Source organism: Amphiprion ocellaris, chromosome 8 (assembly GCF_022539595.1).
Source record: "Amphiprion ocellaris isolate individual 3 ecotype Okinawa chromosome 8, ASM2253959v1, whole genome shotgun sequence".
NCBI lineage: Eukaryota > Metazoa > Chordata > Actinopteri > Pomacentridae > Amphiprion > Amphiprion ocellaris.
Window position 1 is genome coordinate 23,593,397 of NC_072773.1, and position 22,979 is coordinate 23,616,375.

The window sequence follows — 22,979 nt, forward strand, 5'->3', positions numbered from 1 at the left end:
CTGTGTAAGGCAGACAGCACTGATCTGTATTGGTGAGTGTAACTGAGAGTGATAGAAACAAAAAAAAAAAAGTCTGGAGGAGGTAAGATCTTCATTTGCATGTTGACTGTGAAAACCACGACAAGTGTAATGAGATTTGTGAACTATCCAATAGTCAGGCATATATGGAGCTAAGTGTAAATTAAAGTGTCCTGTTTTACTTGAATTTTGTCTGAATACAATGCATATGACAAAGGTACTTGCAGTCGAATGTTTTGAAAACCACTTTATGTAATTCCGTCACTTACCCTCCTCTGAGAGCTTGTTGTCTTTGGTCTCCTGCTCCATCTGTTGACACCAGCCCTCCATTCGGCCTGTTTCAGCCTGCAGCAGCTTCAGAAACCAGTTACCGTCTCTGAGGCATGCTGGCGTGCTGGCCTGGACAGCATCTCCCTGGGGGCTGCAGTTTCCGGACTCGAGGCTGGGATCTGGTGGCGGCAGCGAGGACGGGTCTAAAGCCGGATCCAGGCTCTCAGGGGGCGAGGTGGATATCCTGGATGGAGCTGAGGTGTGTTTAAGGAGCTGCTGTTCCATGGCTTTGTCCTGTCCGTTTGGCGCAGTGGCATTCACTGTCTGACTGTTGGTGCAGTTGGCTGTGTTGTTTTCTGTGGGTGCGGCATGTTGGGGCTCCTGAGGCTCAGTCTCTGTATTCTGTCTGGAGGCCATGCTGCTGTCCCGGCTGAGACTGCACAGACATGTATGAACATCAGTTTCTGACAGACGTTAATAAAATAAGGCAGTTATGAGTTGCGAGGCTAACATGTTCTGAAGCAACAGTTTGAGGTCACTCAGTTCAACAGATGGCACTGTGTGACAGCCGATTGCACATGATCATTTACGGTATAGGAGCACGAAGAGTCAGACGACATGGTATCGAGGATGTGGCAGAAGGGAAATTGGCAACAAATGAAGTACACACAGCATAAAGGCTCAACGATTAAGTTGCTCCAGAGATAATGAGCAGGAGAAAAAGAAGTGCTCTGTCAAACAAATGTGATTAACAGAAATTACACTGCTCTGCAAAAGTTTAAATGGCCAGTTTCCCACTATGCTCAGCTCACTACAGTCAAAACAAGAGTAAAAGGACATCAATCAGAGAGCTGTGCTGCTGTGCTGCTTCCACGCTGACTGCTGAATGACCTTAGCCACTCGCTGCTGCACAAGCTGCAGAGGCACCAGCAACAGGAATGAAAAAATGACACCATGAGAGTGTGCAGCTGTGAAGGGAAAAGCAGGAGAAGAGCTACAGCACATTCTGACCCACAAGGCCCAGTAGCAGGGTCAAACAAATGAATAACATAACTTTATGATTTTCTTCCTGAATATCAAAGTATATGTTGTTACAAGGTGAACATACAATAATGTATTTTTTGATTATTATTTCCCCAGGAAAGCACAGTCAACAGCAAAACTCTTTTTCCATAAACACCCTGTTGACACAAAAACAGTCACACAAATTTACAACTTTAAGCTGCCCAGTGCAACCACAATCCAACCTGACAACCACTGAGTAACCTTTAAACCACTAATGCCTCTCTCACACAAATGTCTTGGCCTTTAATCCCCAAGATGGTATCATCAGCTCTCACAGATTAAATAAGGCCCTTTTCTGTCTGATTCATATAGTTGTGCAATTTTATGTATAGAAATGTTCTTTTGCCCAAAACATGTGGCAAATTTAAAAAAAAAAAAAAAAAAAATATATATATATATATATATATATATATATATATATATATATATATATATATATATATATATATATATATATATATCAGCTACATATTTCATATGCAATTTAATAAACTGAGAAACAGAGGAGTCATACAGTTTTTTAAAAATGCCATGTGAAAAGAAGTAAGCTATTGAGTCGCATTTATTTTTAATATAATGATACCACTAACGGCAATATTAGCATATGTTAGGGTTAATATTGTCTATTCTAAAATCCTAATTCCTTATCGTACAAATTCTGTCTTTGCAGCAAGCTTGTGAAGATTGCAACGTAATTGTTTACTTACGGCCTGCCGTTCTCAACTTGAACTCCAATTGACTGAAACTTCAGAGGTGTAGTCAGGAGTAGTGGTTCCTCTCTTGGGATTGGCTGAAGACAATCCACCTAAAAAAAAAAAAAAAAAAATCAGGAAGAAGAGAAATGAAACTCTCCAGTTGGTTTTACTCTTCTCACTGTAGGACTATATTCTACTACATATCAAAGACCAACTTACCTGAATTCCAATAGAGGACAGTTTCCTCTTGGGTGCAGTTGGGGGCTGCTCTAGGGTGATACTAATATTCAAGGTGTCATTTTGGGGCTGAGTAGATGTTGAAGTGGTGGTAGTAGCAACAGAGGTGGTAGGAGGGAGGTCACGAGGGGCTGGAACGGGAGGTACAGAGGCTGCAGCAGGTGCAGGGGTTGTAGCAGGGACAGGGACTGGAGGAGGCCGGGTGACCTTAGCCAGGCTGCCCGTGCGAATGCTACAGAGACTGTCGGAGGAGTTGCTGCGTCCCGACTGGCTGTTGGCTTCACTGCCACGGTCCTGCTGGTCAAGGTACGTGTCTTGAGCTGACTCGGTGCTGCTCTGCAGCGTCACTGAGATGAGGGGTTTGGAGGTGGTGCGGGGTGGGACTGGAGGGGGAGCCTTCCTACTGCCGACTGCAAACAGAAAATACACAAAAAAGGAAAGAAAACAGAGAGGTTGGAATGAAAAGCAGGCACTGTCACTTCAAAAACAAAGCAGAGTAAAATAAAACTGCTACTAGACTTAAGCCAACTGGAGCCAACCAAATGCCATAACATCAATCCATTAACAAAGCCTATCTGAAAAACAAACCCGCACTTTGCCCTTATTGCTGCCTCTATTAGACAGTGGTGAAAGCTACCTCTATGCTTCCTGTAATGTATTTCTCCTGGTGGTTGTGTTCCACTGACGTCAGTCTGTCTCTGGGGATCTTCCTTTACATGCCACACCTTCACATGCCTTTGGCTCTGGGGACTGTCAGACAGGAACGCTCCACCTTCCATGCTAAAAGCCCTTCAGCCTACCAAGCTCAAGAAACTATGGATCCACAGGAACTAAACTGGGTGCAAGCTGTCTCTTTTGCACTTTTCTGTTTTTGCTTTCACTGGATCTCAGAAACTGTGAAGATTAGTCCGTCAAATACACAGTTATCCTGTTATTTTGTATTTAGTGCTGCATGAGACATTCCAATAAACAGTGTGAGTGAATGATACACAGCAGGAAAATGAGAGTGTAAACTTGACTGGTGATCTGCTGGGTGTCTGATGGTTATTCATTTGTACTCCAGAACATAACAAGGACAAAAGAATTTATTTAACTGCAGTTCAATCAGGGAAAATTCCACCTACATGGTTCCTAAACCAGCTACTTTTTTGCTAGCTGTAACTACCATACAGAGATATAATTTACTGTCTGGTTCTACCAGCAGAAATGCAGGTAAAGTATTTCAAACTGTCAGTTTGCTGGGAAAATTCCTTTGGGTGTTAAGTGCCTTCAGGATGGCATTTGTACACAGCGTTTTAAATTACATGAATACAAGGTATTTAACTGCAGTCCAATACTCCACAATGTGTGACTTTCTATGATGTAACGTGTACAGTGTATTTATCATGATTGTTCTCAATATTATGACTGATAGGACTTATGACTGCCTATAGATAATGCTGATAGACTACAATCCATTAACTGGCAACTTAGGCATCAACATTTAAAGGTAAATGATCAATAGAATATAAAATTACTGCTTCATCTTTTCAATTATCAAATCAAAAACTGACAAACAATTATTATTAAACACTCTATTTTGACTTACAGTATCAGTTTAAATCAGGGTTGAGCCACCAATGCTCACACCATATATGGTACTTTATAGCACGGTTTCATATGAACTGCGGATCCACAAATTCTTTCAACAGAAACTCAAATGAGCCCTAAAAGTGGATTACCACTGAGCAAAGACAATCTGACTCAGGGAGAAGGAATGGGACTGGTGCCTCTTTCTCTGTAATCAGTCTGACTGCAGGGTTGTGGTGGATGATACAGAGTACAACAACATGAGAAACCAGGAAAAACCACAGACTTTCTTCAAGAATTTAGGGGATGGATGCTATTTAAACTGCTTGTTAACCTGACTGAAAGAGTTCCAAAAGACACAGTAGCAAATATTTCCATCTAATTACTGCATTTACTGACACACACGATAGACGAAATAATTTCTTTAAAATTATGTGACCAAGTAATTCAACGCTCACCACTTTGGATCAATAATGGAAATGTAGTGTTTATTCTCTCCGGTAGCGGTTTCAATCTAAATAGCAACACCCTGCAATTCTGAGGGCGCTGCACTTCCACCATCAGCCAGTGACTCACAACACCAGTAAAGCCCTCATTAAATCCCACCAACATACACAAACATGGCTGTGGAATCCGCTCCATGCAGTTCATGTGTCGATCTTGCAGCTCTGGTTTGCAGAGACAATCTCCCCTCTGAAATCCTGTCTTCCCAGGGACTAAAGGGAACAATTATTCCCAAAGAAAGAGACACTTCTTGCAGTACTCATAGCACAGATGCATGACATTCCCACAGCTGATTTATGTGTCCCATTAAATCCCGAACCTCAACACATGCCTCAGTTGCATTTACTGTTGCTACAAGGCTGCACTGTGTCTCTTTAACACACATACAAGACTATAAAGTTGATGAGAAGCCAAAAATCCATCACTAGTTAGCACACGCGCAATACTCACTCAGTTCTACAAAAGCATAATTTACAAGCAACAACAACCGATAGTTTCATACTGTTTAGGAATATTTAGTCATAGTGAATTGGGCGATTTCAGATTATTCACGCCATTAGCAAAGACCACAACCCCTTTTGCTGTCCTTTTGCAATATGTGATGTCATGTCTGTCTCCATTCTCCCTCCCAATGGGCACAGTGCCACAAGGTGATTAAGAGATGGATGAGCTTTCCAGACCCTGGACCTCTGGGTCAGAGCCAGCTGATGGCCTGCTGAGCCCTGTACTTTTACTTCTTCAAGTTCTAAAGGACATCCCACTTTCAATCATCACAGGTCACTTTACAACTATCAGACACTGACCAGTGAACGCATGGCCAAACAGGAAATTTTAATGCATACTTGCTCAATGAATCACTCTTTAAAATATACAGTGCACATAGTAAACTGAAACAAACAGGCATTAGCATACCTTACACAAAATTTGTGTACCAGTGGAATAACTGTAGAGTGCCTGCTGCAAGCAACACTAATGAGGTATGGTTTAAAATAAAGTAGAATGGTAAAAACTGTGACTTTCCTTAAAGCATTTTTGGCAACTTCTTAGTAGCACAAAGCAGTTGAGAGTGCAATATGAACACATCACCACCAATTAGGCTGACATGGCAAACATGTCAGCAAACAATTGCTGATATATACATCTGGCAGATACTAGCATTTATTTGGAGCAGTGTTTCAGGCCACTTTCACAAGTCAAATATTGTCTCTGTTGACTGAATTTGTGGTCTCTACCAACTCCTGAGAGAAACACAGGCTCTTTGGCTTCCAAATGCTCCACTTTTTTTTTTTTTTTTTTTTTTAATAGCAAGCTGCTAACTTTGTCTATCTGCCATCTGGAACTGAGCAGGTAGCATACAGTAGTTTTGCTTGGGCCAAAAACATGGCTATGACAGCCACAACGGTGAATCAAAACAGTAAAATTCCAGCCTGGACAGCTACACAACATGAAACTCACTATAAAGCTTCATAAAACAGAGAGGAGTTGCCGATATAAATCCTCTCGAGTTCTCTGTAGGTTCATCGTGCACTATATCTTACATTGCTTTGACGGTTTCATCTGCGCAGTCCACTCCTTCCACGTATTACTTGCCTTCTTTCTTTAATTTAAATCAAGGTGAGTCTATCACTTTATCTTTACTTTCATTTGTGTGTTGGTTTTTTATTGTTGCACTAGCATTAACATCAATACCACTATCAAGTCTTTTTTTCTTCTTGCCTTTATTAAAAGTTTTCCATAACAATTGATATCGACTAAAATAAACAATATTTTTGTAATAAGTTGTTGAGCTACATCGCCCAGCCCTACATTTTCATTACAGAAATATGTATGTTTATTAACAAGGAGGTGCAGTGAAAAGAGATTCATATCAACTGTGTAAAGCGCCTTGGACTAAAAAATAGTAGTACTTAATTTTTTTTTTTTTTTTACTTGATTCATTTTTTATTGCTAGGCCAACTACTGAGGGAAACACGTCTGCTATGCTAACGGAGGAATGTGACTGAGAACTCAATTGACAAGTAATGTGGACAACAGCTGTCTATAAATCACTTACTTGAGGGGCCAGAAGGCTGTCTCTTACTCTGAAAACAATTAGGATTATTTCCAATGTTGTCAACACCACTATGATGATCCAATTGCTTCACTTATGAAAACTATGCAGTCTCTGGTCCATAATATACTCTGGTTCCATCAGCAGGTCTGTCTGAGGGCTATCAGATGACCACTAATGGGTCTTCCACACCATGCTAAAACTTTAGTGTACATGTCTGACTATTTTCAGTGCAGCATACTGTCACTATTAGCGCTTTTGTTTTGTATTTTTTAAAAAGTAGAACGAGCAGAAATGGGCCACAATGGGACACTGATTTAGGTCTTGATTACTGCTGAGCTCGTTCTGGAGTGATTTTAACTAACGCATGAGTGTGTTAATTAGACCACAGAGTGAACTTTAAGAGGACACAGTGTGGTTCCACATTAGTTTCCATTAAAGCATCAAGTTCAATAAATATAAAAGCAAAGTACACACCAAGTCAATATTGTAGCCTATTGTGGATGAACCTTTGTGAAACTCTGGACGTGAGCCAAGTATCATGAAAAGAGGCGGTAGCGGAAGCTCTGTCCAAGATTAACCAGTCTTACTGTATGATAGTACAGCAGGCTGACAGACTGTGGGAGTCACAAACTGAAAGATTAGACCAGGACACATGGCCGAGCATGACTTCTGAGAACCACATTAAGCACACAGAGGGCATCATTCAGCAAAATGCTGTGTATTTAAATGTGCTCAGCAAGCTAACCAAGGCTCAATTTACTGCAAGAGTTGGCTGTATCATCTTAACCTAAGAATCTGTTTCATGTTAGCACTGAAAGCTCACTTTCAAAATACTATTTATTTGAAAATATTTGTGGGAAAAGTGCAGAAATTACAAATATATTTACATAGGGAATATTACAACAAAAGGATCTTAGACATACTAACAGATAACTGTAAGTCTGTGGTGAAACCAGTTAATGACAGGTTATCTTACTGTCCACCAGGCTTGAATAAACTGTGGGGTATTTGTGCAAGTGAGTCAGTGTACAAATTAAAATGCCTAGTGATGCCAATTGCTTTTCACTTTTCACTTCACTGTTGCTGCTAATTATTGCTCCATTAAGTGATATATATTAATTCTGTTGACACAGTTTCAAGATTCAGATATAGAACATGTGCTGTTTTCCCCAACAGACTCACAAATAAAAGCAACCAGCTCATAGGTATGAGCAAAGACACAGCAAATCACTGGGTAGGGCAGACAGACTTCATAACAAAGAGCTATCTGTTGAGACAGACAGACAAGCACTCAGTCATTTAGCAGACAATGCTGACATACTAATATGGAAACGTTAACTGCTTACACAGCACAGACTGGAAGAGTGACAACACCAAAAAATTGGCAATGAAAACAAACAAGCTATGTCTTCAGTCATGCTGAAGCGACTGGTTCTCCAGTCTCCACAGCTACAGATTGTATCTCAAAAGGAAATCGACTTGCCTCCAGAAGAGGTATTCCATTTGAGACCAGATTCAAATAATTTTGTCTAACTTTTATACTGCTGGAGAATTGGTTTGTGTGTTCTTATGCGACCTATAATCTGATATCTGCAAGACCTCCTTTGGTTCACTGTCTGACCTGCTGGACTCTGGCAACAGTCTGGGTTAGAGCCTAATCAGCTAAAGACACGTGGCAATGGTCTCCAAGTTCAAATCTTTTCTGATGGGATATTTTTCAAGGCAGAAACAGTACTTTTTTCAAACTCTATATATGACTCGTGAATAACACACAGCTAAGGATAAGGGAAGTAGAATCCTAGAAAATCCAAGTTAAATAAATGAAACAGCTTGAGTTTGCTCAGTCTGAAATACTCACATCCATGAGTACAATATCTGTGAGGTATGCAATGTCTCTTAGACATACAAAACCCCAGCAATTTTTTTTTTTACCCTTAATCATGTGATCCATAACATGTAAAGAAATGGTGACAATGCCCATTGAAAATTTCACAACCAACACAATGATAACAGGTGAAGCCTCACTTTCTTAAGTTTACTATCACTAAAGACAGAATAGGAAAGGCAGCAAATCCTTTCAAGTAAAAAATTTGAACATATTATTTGACATTTGTCTCAAAAATTACATAATATATAATTAGTAAAAGTGTTAACATTTACTTTTCAGTGTTCCTCAACAATTCATCGACCAGTTGTCTGAGCTCTGAAACGCATTTTTAAAAGCAAAGCATACAAATAAATGTATGTTACTGTAAAAGACAAAATGTGCCCATCAGTATGTAATAAAGTCATAGTATGATGGTAAAGAAAATATGTTTTCTAGTATCTGAAACAACCATTTTGAATCTAAAATAAATGCTCTTATCAATGTTAAAGCAGCTTTCAGATAAGTACATGCCATTAGTGCAGGAAATGGATTGGCCTTTACTTTACTGTCTACCCATGTTAACCAACAGCCCTGCATTCATCATTAGGAAGCCTGTCTGCTGCTGACCTTGCTGTGAATCTACAGTTGCTTCGCCCATTCAGTCAAAAGATTACCTCATCAATGAGTGTGAGAGAAAGAGTGTGTACTGTAGAGGATGACTCACTGTCTATCCATGGTAATAAGGACACACCACGTCTTGTGTAATGTAGTTCTGGATATAATGAACACGCCTTGTCACTACAATGAAGCTTAAAGGCCAGTTAATATCATGACACATAGCAGCCTGTTTTAAGAATTTAGCCAATATACAAAATAGTATAAGTGAACTTAAAAAAGGGATGTAGGTAATGTTACAGTGAGCGTTTTGGCTCTGACGTTGCAGTCCTAGTGTGCACATCCTTCTTGTGTCAGGTGGTCCGCATAAAAGCCCAGTGAAGTGTCTGAACTGCAAAGCACCACATAGTGCAGGAAGCTGATACATTATTGATTGTGTCCTCAGGTCTTAAAGATGGTAGGTAGCTACTAAATAAAAATGGTACATGAAACTGTGGGCCAAAAATAGCCACTGCAGTAGTGACAGCTGAGGCAAAAATCAGAAAGTAGATGTGCAGACAGACAATAACTACATCCACTCACACTCAAAGGCATTTAAAACAGAAGGAGTGATTTATGCAAGGACATAAAAACAAACACCTGCTGTACAAATAATTGTCAGTTTTGACTGTGAATTTAGGTGGCCTGATGAGTTAAATGTGATTCACAGCTTCCTTTATGACTCCCACAGTCACATGTTGAGTGTGGGGTAACAGAGAACTGTTACTTTACTTCACCTAACAGCTAACGTTAATCCAAGACACCAATCAGCTCATTTTGAAGCGGTTTACATAGAAATTCTGCGAATCTTGACCACTTTACCGGACGCTCAGTGCCTGTAAATTTCAATTTAACGCCCTCTAAATAAACTTATTCGGCGTAGTAGGATCGTTTTTTCCACATAGTGCATTAGCCGGTGTTAGCTAGTAGCAGACGGGTTGGTTAGCAAACTAGCCCGGCACCGAGGTGTCCATAGCCGGCTGTTGACGCCTCGGCTACTGTTAGCTTCTGCTGCTAACCAGTGAATGCTCATCGCGGCGTGCTACCACACAGGGCATTTAACGATGAATAACGTTAGCCCGAGGCACTGTGCTGTTCATATGAGCGCCTCGACAAAGAGGTGGCTTTTTTTGCCTCATTACCACCACCACCACCACCACCCTGACGGCAGCAGCCACACTACCGCCTACCAGCCTCGCCTGCTGCTCTCAAACAGCTCCTATTAGGGTTTCATCCCCTTTCTTCATCCACGTTAGCTAGCTAGTTAACCTACCACACCACCAGCTACCGTTAGCTCGCTGTTGCTAGCAAACCGACAACAACTGAACATTAACACCCAGCTGGGAAAAAGGCGACAGAAATCTTACTGTGTCGTGGGCGACTGGAAAAATCCTTATTTTCTGTTCATTCATGAAACGCAGACAAGATGCGGACGGGCTACGGTGTCCTGCCGTAAGATACACAACGACGCTGTGAAGAAAAGATTTGTAGTACACGCCCTTGACGACGAGGATTGGAGTCCACGTTTTCTCCGTAACTGATTTCTGCAACCGATTGGACGGTTCTGGACCTGGATCTAATCGAACACGGAGGTGATTGGTTTAAGACTCGCTATAACGTTGATCGTGAGCGTCTTCACGATAGGTGCGTTTCATTTGGGCTGTGACGCCGCGGGAACAGACTGAGGTCTAGACGTAAAAAAAACAACCACATATCCAGCCTACTGTGATCTATTGTTACCCCAACAATGGAGCCATAACTGGAATGAACCATTTCCCCCCCAAACACCATTAAACATCCTATTATAACCCAGACATCAACACCCCCCCTCCCATAATAAAAAAAAGACAGCCAAAAGACCCTCCTAGGAATATATAATGAGATATATAGAATGGTTTGTATATTAATATATGATATATGGACTGAATATAAGCTTATCCTTCTGCTACAATTATGTTGATTTTAGTCAAACGCCATCTGGAAGGAACTAGATAAATAACAGCAAACATTCAGAGGAGAATATAAATATAGCCATTTCCTATATAACATTTTAATACATTTAGAAATATTCTAATGAGACATGTAAATTGCAAGTTATACCGAATAGAAATATAAACGCAGCATGCAATATCTTATCAAATTACTGTATATACATTCATTTTAACGTACTCAACTGAGGAACGTCTTTCTTTAGAGCATGGTTCTTTGCTTGTTTTCTATTTTTCTATAAAGTGCTAAAGGTTTTTCATTTTTATTGGAGTTCTTTGCTTTCTTATTTTTGGAGCCTTTGCACAACAATTTATGTCACATGTGAACTACTCAGATTTTTAGCAACGTTTAAGTCATTGCTTAAGACTCTTTTCGTTGTCATTTGAAGAAGAGCTTGACAACCTGACTTCATCTAGTAATTTTATTTAGATTTGTTTTTTTCATTATAATGTTTTATTGTGTTTTATTGCTCTGTTATTTTAACTATAGAGCACATTGGTTCCACTCCAGTTGCTTTAAGTGTGTCTTATAATTAAAAAAGAGACTGATGCTGATTTTATTTGGTGCCAGGTAATAGTATGAAATTAGAACTGCACCCAATAATCATTTTCATTATTGATTAATCTGCAGTTTGTTTCCCTATTAATCAACTGATCATTTGGCCTATAAAATATATCAAAATAGTAAGAAATGCCCCTCACAATTTCCCATAACCTAAGCTGGCATCTTGTTATATGTAGTTCTGTCTGACCAACAGTTCAAGAAGACCTAGAAATGTTGCAAGTTCTTACATTTGCCTTTTTTGCTCAAATATTACTTAAAGGATTATCAAATCCTTTTATTAAAATGGCTGCTGATTCATATTCTCTCTAGTGACTAATCAACTAACCTTTCCAGCTCTATTTGAAATAATAAACCACACCTATACGGAAGTATCTGTTGTTCCAACACACCGCATCTCTACAAGAGAACAGACGTCATGAGGCAACCAAGTGCATACTATGACCAAAACGATAATAGGCAGATTTAGAGTGGGGTCACGGACCAGAAATCACAAATCGGTAGCGAGTCACACATCTGCTGCAGACAGAAATGAGGGTGTTGATGTTGGCTTGTGGAGTGTTGTAGATCTCTTCCTGAAGGGTTCGGTGAAGTTGACGGACATTACGGGGGACAGAATCAGGCTGTCAGACACGACCATCCAGATCACTATGTGGCAGATTGTCTGTCGCACAATATGGTCTGAAACAACTTCTTAGACGACAAAATTGTGGGCATTGAACTGTTCGACTACGGCACTCACATGACAGCATCCAGCAGCCAACAGCCAGTTCTTGTCTTTCTCTTGTCATCTATGGCATCGTGTCATTTATATAAAGCTGCATTTTAATGAGACCTTTTATAGTCAGTGGTCATTGGAGCGTCTGGTCACGCTATCTGATCATTATCATTTAACCAACAGAATTTAGATTTTTAACCTTTTCTTTAAGTCAGAAAACAAGACCATTAGCGTGCTGCAATTATGTTGTTGTTCAGTGTAAATATGTGCTTTTCATAAATAAAATTTGTGATGTTTATGATTTGACATCAGGCATATATAATGTAGAACTACAAGAAAAATAATAACCTCCCATTACTTTTATTTGTAATATGTAGCTAATGCTGCCTGATTTTAGTTAATAATAAGAAACATGTTCTTCAAAAGCGAGAGTGGAGTTTAATTTACTTCATACATTGATTGCAAGCAGAATGAATACTTTTGAGAGAAATGACTGGTACTTAACTTTAGCACTGCTACGTATTTCTCAAAACTACTCAAAATAAATTGGAGGGAAAATTATTCCCGTCAGTCTGCATTCATTTAAACCCAAAGCAATAACAATATGATTTGATTTTTTTTTTTTACGCTTAAATATTTGTGTGACTAAAACAAAGACTTTAAAACGCATCTCGAACATTGAGATGGTGGAGACAGTATTACACACATTTCCCTGAAAACAAAGCATTTTTTGACAAGGACAGATGCTTATACTTGTTTTTTTGACATTGAATAATCGAAATACTGAAAAAAAAGAGTTGTTAGCTGAATGAAGAGAAATTTTTGAGTAGAGTAGCTGTGATTATGTGAAAAATGTCAATCTCCTCTTGCATTCATTTGGTCTGTCACAAGAGAGCTGCTCACAATACTCAGCTGCTGCTGAAGCATTTAGTTGTGATCTTTCACTGTTAAAGCAAGTGGAGCAACCTGTCACCAAAAATCCTCATTTAGAGTTGAATGTAAATTTTTAGCATTGTGTAAAAACTACTGTCTATGTAGTATTATCAAGATTAGCATGCCTATGTGTACTTGTGTTTTCTATAAACTAAACATACAGAGATTATTAGTAGGTGTACTTTATAAGACAGTACCCTACGTTTTAAATCCTATATTTTTCCTTTCTTTCATTTTTTCTGTTGTAACACAGAGTAAATAGATGTCTGGATGTTATTTAAGTTCAAGTATTTCCTCCCTCTCAGCGAACACTTTGTACAGTCACTGAGGCGAACCTCCTCTCACTGATACTCACTGGTGTTGGAGTTGTAGCTGTAGCCTGCGGTGGTGGGTGGTGGTGACTCTGAGTCCACAGAAGCTGTATCTTCATCCTGGGAGCAGCCCGCCTGGATGGCCCGCAGGTAGCTGTGGCTGCGCGACCGGAAGCACGTAGGCGCAGGCAGATCCAGAGCCTCCACCGCCTGTGATTCCCCCTCGCAGTACGGCACCGAGTGCCCACAGCCCTGCCCGCATACCTGAAAGAACGTGTGCAGACTCACACGCTGAGGGCAGAGGGCGGACTGATGAACATGCATTTAACAGATCTGCACTCAGTGGTGGAAGAAGTACTCAGATATTTCATTTTAGTTAAAGTGACAGAATAGAAACCTGAGAATATTCAATTACAAAATGCATGTCATATATTCAAAATTCTCCCGAGGTTGCATTAAACAGTGCCTGTGAGTGTGTATAAAACTAATGTGTAAATAGCATTTTACTGTTTGAGCTAGTTATACCTGCTTTATAGACATTTAGGTTGTCAAGTGCAGTGGTTACTGAACTGTGTCCTATTTCTAAAGACAATAAATCTGTCCCCAAGTAACATGATTGATGGAGTGGGGAAGAAAAATCATAAAACACTCTACACGAATAAATGTATTTTCTGCCTCTTGCCATACCTAAGAATCAAGATGTGAGCCCCTACATTTCATAGGTAAATGGTGTGATGGCATCAGTGTGATATGGTGTTAAACTTCAACACAAACAAGAAGGATTATTTTATTCATGGAGCACATACAGTATAAAAAAGTAATGTAGCATTGTATGAGTTCCTCAAAATAGCTTTTCTCTCAATGTTGCATGGGTTTGTGTTGTTGCTGTGTGATGGGAATAAGCAGTGACATTCAGCATCATCTGAAATGTTTGATCATGCGACATGAAAGGAAGCAGAAACGAGCAGCAGTAGTTATTTTTATGTTTGGCATTTTAGTAGCAAATATGAAAGTGTTGAGTTGTGGGTGGTACATAGATGTGATAAACCGATCCCTGACTCCAAATACTGTATAAGTAAGTATCAAAAAGTTTTTTAGTTTGATTGACTCAACGTTCATCCTAAACAAAATTGAGTCTCTAAATCATTATTTGATTAAAATTAAACGTCAGCTGTTGAAAATAGTGACACCATTGCTTCTGCATGAAAGGTATTCCTGCCGCAGCCGTTGATGGTATGCGATTCTGCATCCCAGTCCAATCGTGCTGATGAAGATGTACAACAAACTCCCTCTTAGGGAAATGTTCCACTTTGACATTCTGCAAATGCTCTCGAGCTTCTTTTCTATTCCTCCTGCTTATTCTCGACTGGTTTATTCATGTACCATGTCTGTAGTCTCAGAGACATTCATTAAAATTTTCTCTCACGGTAGCTTCAAAACTTTAGAGATGTGCCAAAGTATTTTTTTGCTGCTTCTCTTGCGATGTTACCCTTAATCACACACAAAATTATGCAATTAGTTGCTTCTAAAATGTACGCTCAGTTGCCAGTTTGTATTGCATCATCCTGCAATAAATCTCACCTACAAGACTGTTATAATGAAGTTTTATGGTACAGGTGAACTGCTTTGCTTAATAACAGAAGCACCATTGACACTGTAATGCCATACAATTCAACAGAGTCACAGATTTCTTCCACATCAGTATTTACCGATCAACAGCAGACACATGAAATAAAAAGTAATCTTTGTCACCAAGTAATAAGAAGCCACAGTAACAGAGGCACATTTGATAAGATCAAAGACTTACCTGAGCGGTCGAGCCTCTGCCCAGTGTACCAGAGCATTGGCTGAAATCACTGTTCCTGTGGCGTGGAGGGGCCTCCAAGGTGCTCACCAAGCAGTCTAAGTTATCAAGGCTCCGATTAGTGGTCAGCTCTTTCAGCGACGGCAGGGAGCTGTGGAGGTGAATGTAATAATCAGCCTCTCAGAAGTCAGAGACTGGAATAAATGAGGGCTGTGTTTAATTGATGATATCCAGGAAAAACTTTAAATCACATTTCTGAAAAGTTCCCCTGGGTATTTTAAAATTAAATACTACTGAGATGTGTGGAGAGTGATATGTGCTTTAAAATAGCAGCACAGAGGAAATAATGACTCATGAGCAAAACTGCCAAATACAATTTTATAAATATTCCTTATTAATTGATGCTAAAAATTCATTTCCTCTGTTCTTGCTGGCCAATATGGCACTTGGGTTGTTAGTGAAAATGTGTGTGCACTAAGCAACAGCGTGTGCTGGAGTGATTTCCGAGAAAAATTTGCATGTTATGAAATCAGGGCTTGAGGAAGCAGGTGAGAGTAGAGTGCTGACACGCCACTCAGGGTACCTGCAAGGTGAGAGATGGAACTGTGGGGAGAGAGGAAAATTACTGGGAGGGTTAGACAAAAAAGGTGGTGGGAAGTAATGGGTGGACAAGTGAGGGTGGGACGAGGGGACGAGGGCCATACTGCCTGCCTGTGGATGACACTGACCTCAGATGCTGCATAGAGCATGCACTCTGTAGAGGAGACCACAGATAATCCTCCCGCATGAGAGCGTAGCAACGAGGCCTGTCCGTGTGGATGTAGGGGTAAAACACATGGCAAACAATTTCACCTCCTATTGCTTTAGCAGCAGATAAATATGATACTGTGTGTAATTTCTTGCCCCCGCTTTTTAAGCTGCATCTTAGTATTTGTGACAGGATGCTGCCACCTGCTGACTACCTCTGGGGACATAAGAAAAACGACTCTTCCCACAATTATAACAAATGCTCCTTCAGTGCCTGTTTATGCTTTAATGAATGTAAAGTACAAGAGCATTAACTCAACTATGGCAAAACGATGAGCATGATAATCAAGGTTATAGTTCCAGTGCTATGGTTTAGATTCTCTGTGCTATGGGACTTACTTGCGTGGAGGTGGCGGTGGCTGCTGCTCACTCAGGGACTGCTGGGTGGCCTTCAGGTAGCTCTGGCGACGAGCTGCAGATTTGGGGGAAGGTTTGGGGCTTCCCTCTGAGTCCTCACTGTCTTCTAGGTCTCCCATAGCTTTCACATAGCTGCCACTGCGCATCCTTCGGCAAGGGATCTCTGTTCCTTTGGCCCGTCCACGACCCAAAGTTCCTGCCCAGTCCCCAAGAGGGACCTGGATTGTGAAAACGCACACATTGAGACAGTGTAAAGCAGATATTTTAATTGTGTCCTTTATAGAAACTGAGTGTATTTTACAGTTTGCATCAGATTTCGTGAATCTTCACAGTGTGACTGTATGCATGTGCAGCATTGGTACAGGAAAAGAAAATATTATTTGTGAGAAAAATCTATAAATGTGACTGAGTATGAACAATGAAGATAAAGTATATGTGATCAGCAGAATGAGAGTCATTCTTATCAAATTATCAGCCAAAGGAAGTGATTTGCAGTGCTTAAAACTGACCAATAAAACCACTTATTCTTAGAGAAATTATGATGAAATCCATGCAAACTTACAAGGAATGATGATGAAGATGAATACTCACTGGCCCTCCTACCTGAAGGAACTGTTGTGTCAGGTCTTGATGGCATGACTTTGATTTAAGCAGGGTCCTGTTGACCGTAGCAGAGCCCTTCTGCAACACTTGCCTGGCCTGGCTGAGGGTGAGAGTGGACCAGGACCCCCTCTTCACTAGTGTGTCATCCTTGCTTCCCCTAGTTCTTCCCTCCTCATCCTTGGATCCTACCTGTGTCACTTGGCATGCCAGGAACTTGAGGTCACTGCTGCTTTTCGAGGTCTTGAGGGTATGTGCAGAAATTGTGTTGTAGCCCTGTGGAATATGTCTGGGAGCGGCCTGGCTGTCTGACACCGCTCTGCCAAGAGTCATCATGCTCAGCGGGTTGCGGTAACCTACAGCAATAGTGCCAGCTTTGGTAGTGTCAGTGTCCAGGGCATCATCTGAGCTCCAGAGGCCTAGTGTATTAGGCCTAGGTCTCTGCTTTGGCCCCTCAGTCTTAGCCCTGTCTTTACTCTTGCTCCTGCGGGTTGGTCTACCCCCATCGTCACCACTTCCTGTACTTCCTCCAGCAGAGCGCCCGTTTAAGCTGCCTTTGATTGCAGAGTTTTCCAGAGACTGCGACTTGGCGAACAGCTTCTGCACAGAGTGCATCAGGTGGCGTATACGTCCTGGACTCTCACTGCGTTGCTTTGACATGCGTCCTCTGTGGAACTGCAGCGTACTGAAGCCATCACGGTGTAGAGGCAGGTGCCTCTCCAGCTGATCCAAAAGGTTGGAGGGCAACCGATTCATCTTGGCTGCTGCTGCAGAGGAGATGGTGGCTGATCCACTGGTGATCATAGGAGCACCAGTCAGCCCCAGACCCAAACCCATACCCATAGACAAGGAGGTGGATAGCGTACCTGCCCTGCTGCCCTGCCCAACTCCACCACCACCAGCCACACAGCCCTGGGAGCAGTCGATCTGGTCAGTCTGGGAGGTGAAATGCAGACGAGGGAAGGTGCTGCTGTTGGACATCTGGCTGAAAGGCAGCAGGCAGTCAGGGGTCAGGGCGGTGGGGCTGGTGGGGGGGCACTGGTGGAGATGGGGGTCCAGAGTGCCATAATGGTTTATGGTGGGGCTCAACAGAAAGGTGCTGTGAGGGTCAGAGGTCAAAGGGCACAGAGGCTTCTGTTGGCACCCTGCTGGTTCACATGAGTCAGACAGGTGACGACTGCGGTTGGCTCCTAACCCTTTCATGGTGGCTGAGGTGTTTCCTTAAAACATTTCTCCAATCAGTGCAGATCTACTGACCTGAAGGGCTCGTCCTGCAGCGGAGAAAGATGAAACACACATGGAAACAGCCCATTTAACATGCAATTCAAGCAAGGCAAACATCATCAGGACGGACAAGAGGCGCCCCCTTTGCCATCTGGTCGACAATATTTCTCCCCTTGACTTACTACAAACAGATCTGAATAGTCACTTGTTCCTCAAGCAATTATTTTTAAACAGACATCAACGTCCAGCCCGTTCAAATATGTTGCAAGGTGCGTGCCATGGGTATGTGTTCGAGTATGTTTAATGCTGATTTGTTTGTTGTGATGAAATGGCATGTGACTATGCTGCAAACCAAATTTTCCCACAGGGACAAATAAAGTGTTTATCCAGACTGATAGTTGTGTAGAAGTGAATGAATAATAAACTCTAGCAACACTTCTGGGCATATTCCTGTCACATTGTAGTTATTTTCTCTGATTGACCAGAGTGACTTTTACTCTTGTTTGTTGCCAATGTACTAACAAGGAATGTTTAAGAAAAATGTGCCAGTGTTTGTGTCTTTATAGAGATTATACTAAACAGTGCGTGACAGTGTAACAGCCATTTGTGTACACTATAAAGCCTCAGAAGGGGAGCTTTACACATCTATACTTAAAACTAATGAACACATTAGAGTTAGAGCCCATTTAGAAGTGCTTCTCCCTGTGTGTCCTTGGATTCTGAGAGCAGTAACTGAGCTAAAAAAGACATTACATGCTGTCTCTGCTGTGTGGTGCATTTCACAAAGGCAGCATAACACAGCAAGCAATCTGGAGAACAGCTATTGTCCTCTAAGGTAAGTTCCCACATACAGTAAGTTGCCGAACACAACAAACCACCAGATGGCGCACCAGCAGCAAGTGCACAAAGGACAGCGTTTGCCTTTAGGGAAAACATATACACACATATAGTATTTTCATCTTACAGTAGGTTGTAAAATTAGAATGCCCAGGTTTAATGGATTCTATGTTTGTATAAAATAATAAAACAATCACAATCAGTGTTAATAAAGTTAGTATATTGTAATTTAAGTGATTTGGATGCTACATTAACAGTTGTGCTTTCCATCACTGTCTCCATCACTCTGTTAGTAAATATGCAAAAGCAACAGACAAATGATCCCTAACAGTGAAAAATAAAAAAACAAACTGACTAAATCACATTTTATTTTCAGTGAACAGGACAGCCTATTCAGGTTACTGTATGAATTGTTCCACCAAAGCAAGTAACAAGACAGCCTGAGGCCCAATATAAAACATCACAGTGATGTACAGCCTGCAGGTAGAGCACTGACAATGCATAGGAGAGCGATTTTGTGACTCATACATGCAAATGAGCTTTATATTTAAGAAGTGCTATTTGCTCCAAAGCAGGAAATGAACCCTCATTTCCACAAATCATTTTGGTGCTTCGCCATCCTCTTAAATCTACTTACTGTAGTATGAATTGTGATTCCTTCTTTTCCAACTACAGGGAACAATAAATCTTCCATATGGCTCACTAGCAGAAGAATTTCGAGGCAACGGCAAATATTTTACAGTTGCATTTCAGTGGTGTCTACACTGGCTCCAAGCAGAAATAAATGCTGAATTCAATCTGGAATTAAACATCAAACTTAGCTCTAATGTCCCTGTCATCCCTGGTAAATGCCAAGTTGACAGCTCTGATGTATAGCTAATGGCAATTTTCTCACTGCCTCTATGGGATATCACTAAATCTAACATGGCCTTCTAGTCAATGCTATGTTTCAGTCGCCACCACAAATGCAATAATTACTCTTAATACAGCACTTGTTTTTGTCATCTACTACATGTGATATGTCTTTGGCATTAAGGCAAACATGATGGTCTGGCTAAGTGCTTCTGTGACACATCAGAAGGCTGGCCAAGAGCATAAAAACATACACATTGCAGCACAAATAAGGTTAAGAGAGATATTTTTGTTCTTCTATCACAGACGTACTCATTCCCAGAGCCTACTATGAACATACAGTAATATTGCATCAAGGTTATGAAAACTCATAATTCACACAACAGAAATCCATGTTACATTAAATTCCCTCTAACAGATGCTGTCTGTATCAGAGTGGAGTGACTCACCGATCAGTCAATGGTAAGAGCCCTCTCCCACAGCAAGCATGAAATCTTGCCTGGGAGCTGAATGTGGAACGTCAACTGCACACATTTTCATTCCTCTGTGTTGGTTTGCCACTTCTTACATCTCTCTGACCTCCCCATACACTGTATACAGTGTGAGAGCAGTCACTTATCTGAGTTAGTGTTCCTGGACGAGCACAGCAGCGTGCTGACAAATACACCAACGTTTTACAACGCCACAGCCTGCTGTAATTCATCCACCCAAGCTGACTGTAGCCCCACGTGCTCACGTCCTGTAGGCGCCACTGCTGACAAACTGACACACACCTACACACTGACACACCAACACACACTGACACGCACAAGAACGTGCTAAATCGCCCACCCACCCACCACACCAGCGAAACCCTGTCGAGTGTTGAGCATCGCAGGGGTAAGATGAGAAAGAAATAATGTTCACAGTTCATGTAATTCTGTCGCAGGGTCAGTGCATCTGTCTGTCTGTGTGATGGTGGCCAGCAGGCTCCTGCATAATTACTAGGTGAATGAATCCTTAGACTGCACGTGATATTAGAAGATATGTGTCTGCTTCACACACACAACATAGAGAAGCAGTGACAGGCTGCATATCTCAGAGAATTTCACTCATTCACACAGCGACAGGAGTCTCTTTGACTTGCATTTTGTCACCTGCAGCATCAAAAGTGTAATTACAAATGAAAAGTGACAATAGTAACTTGCTGTAAAGGAGTTTAAACAATTATCAGAACATATCTGGGGCTGAGGTCTTTACATGAGAGGTTCATTGTAAACAGATGTTTGTGAGAATTAATGTGTTATATTAAAAATATAATTTATAGAGAATTTTTGGATGTAAAATATGCAAAAATGCACAGAGAAAAGACTGAAATTAAAAGAAATGACACAAGAAAATATTTTGTTCGGGCAGAGAAACAGAATGTTTAAGAACAGTCACTGCTCCAACAGGTGACGCCTTTGTTCTTTGGCTCCAACCAGAACCAGCAATAAATCAGCATGAGCTGCAGCTTATCCACCTCATAGAGTGTATAATAAAGAAACCAAGAGGTTATAGTTGATAGCTGTCTCTAGTGAATGACCAGCAGTGTCTTGTTCAGGTTGTGAGGAGAAGTAAAAAGCTTACAGCAGCTGGTATTCCCAGGTAGTCTCCCATCCAAATACTAACCAGGCCCAACCCTGCTTAGCTTTGCAGATCAGATGAGATTGGGTGTATTCAGTCTCAGAAACAAACCTACAATGTAAGTTCTGTACCTCACATGATTCAAATCTCCACTCACACCTTTTATTTGTCCTTTGATTGCTCCAGTACTGATTGATGCCATCATTTAAGCCAATTTACAACAACACCTTGTAGGAAATGTGGTGCAGAGGTAAGTTCTGTGCCTCACATGTTGAAGGTCCATGGTTCAAATCCCCACTCACACTTTTTATGTGTCCTTTGGATGCTCCAGTACTAATTGCTAGCATCATTTAAGCAAAGTTAGAGCAGCATCTTGTAGGACAGGTGGTGTAGAGGTAAGTTTTTTGCCTGGCATGTTGAAGGTCCCCGGTTGAAATCCACCTTAGTACCTTTATTATCTTCACCTCCTTAATAGTTTTGTGTACCATCATTTACGAAAACTAACAATTACACCCAGTAGGAAGGATAGCGCAGTGGTAAGTTATCTGCCTCTCATACAGGAGGTTTTTGGTTCGAATCCAGCCCAGGGCTCTTTTGACACTTTTTAAGATAAGATAAAGATAAGATAAAGTTCTTTATTTCTCCCCACTCCAGGGGAAATTTACATTGTTACAGCAGCTTTATTTACAATATATACATACTTTGGCTGTATGACAACCTCTTTCAACCATCATTACAACAAAGTCCACCAAGGACCTTGTGTGAAAGATAGCTCACACATAGGTTGTGTGTCTGTCATGTGGAGGGTCACGGTTCGAATCCCCACTGGGAACCTTGTGGAGGATGATAGTGGAGTGGAAAGGTTGTGGTCTGTGGTGTGGAGTGTCAGTGGATTGGAGTTGAAGGGTGGTTCCTGGCAAAACCAAGAAGTTGCCGCAAAGAGCGCAAAGATTTTTTTTATTTATTTTTTTCACGGCCACAGTTCGGGGACATAAAGGAGTTTTGTAGAGAAAGATGGATGACCCGTCCAATGCTGCTTGCAGCTTTAATTTTTAACTTGAGTTTGGACTCGACAGTTTTTGTGAGGAGGTTGGACTTTAGGCTTTGTGCTGGAGGGTTGAACCCTGATTTCCAAGATGTTCTAAGTGTACAGACCTCTTGAGTCCTGAGGAGATGAGCTTTCACACAGTGTGAGGGCTGAAATTTTCAAAGTTTCACAGTAGCTGTCTGTAAACTAGAACCTTGAGATAGTCCAAGGACTCGTGTCTTCTATGTCCATGTGTAGTTGTCTGTTAGTTTGAAATGTCAGATAGTGTGAGGACTGAAATGTGCAAAGTGTCTTAGTACTTCTCTGTTAGTTAGAAATTTCTGTTTAATCGAAGCCTTAAAAGTTGTGAACATGAGTCTTGATTTCACATTTAGAGTATCCATTTGAGTTTTGGTGAGATG

General features: G+C 41.1%; 1 protein-coding gene across 5 annotated transcripts in view; it reads right to left on the bottom strand.

The window, feature by feature from the left end:
• Nucleotides 1–22,979, bottom strand: part of dlgap4a (discs, large (Drosophila) homolog-associated protein 4a) — a 97,158-nt gene that overhangs the window by 4,696 nt on the left and 69,483 nt on the right. The window contains exons 2-9 of one of the 5 annotated variants that reach the window (XM_035947096.2): nt 17,016–18,283; nt 16,395–16,630; nt 15,977–16,054; nt 15,252–15,399; nt 13,489–13,708; nt 2,268–2,695; nt 2,061–2,158; nt 288–724 (exon numbers count right to left, since the gene is read on the bottom strand). In XM_035947096.2, coding sequence (XP_035802989.1) covers nt 288–724; nt 2,061–2,158; nt 2,268–2,695; nt 13,489–13,708; nt 15,252–15,399; nt 15,977–16,054; nt 16,395–16,630; nt 17,016–18,215 — 2,845 coding nt within the window. In that variant the 5' untranslated portion in view covers nt 18,216–18,283. Of the gene's footprint in view, nt 1–287; nt 725–2,060; nt 2,159–2,267; nt 2,696–13,488; nt 13,736–15,251; nt 15,400–15,976; nt 16,055–16,394; nt 16,631–17,003; nt 18,284–22,979 lie in introns of all 5 variants that reach the window. The other 4 variants (XM_035947094.2, XM_035947095.2, XM_035947093.2 and 1 more) reach the window with 4 other exon arrangements.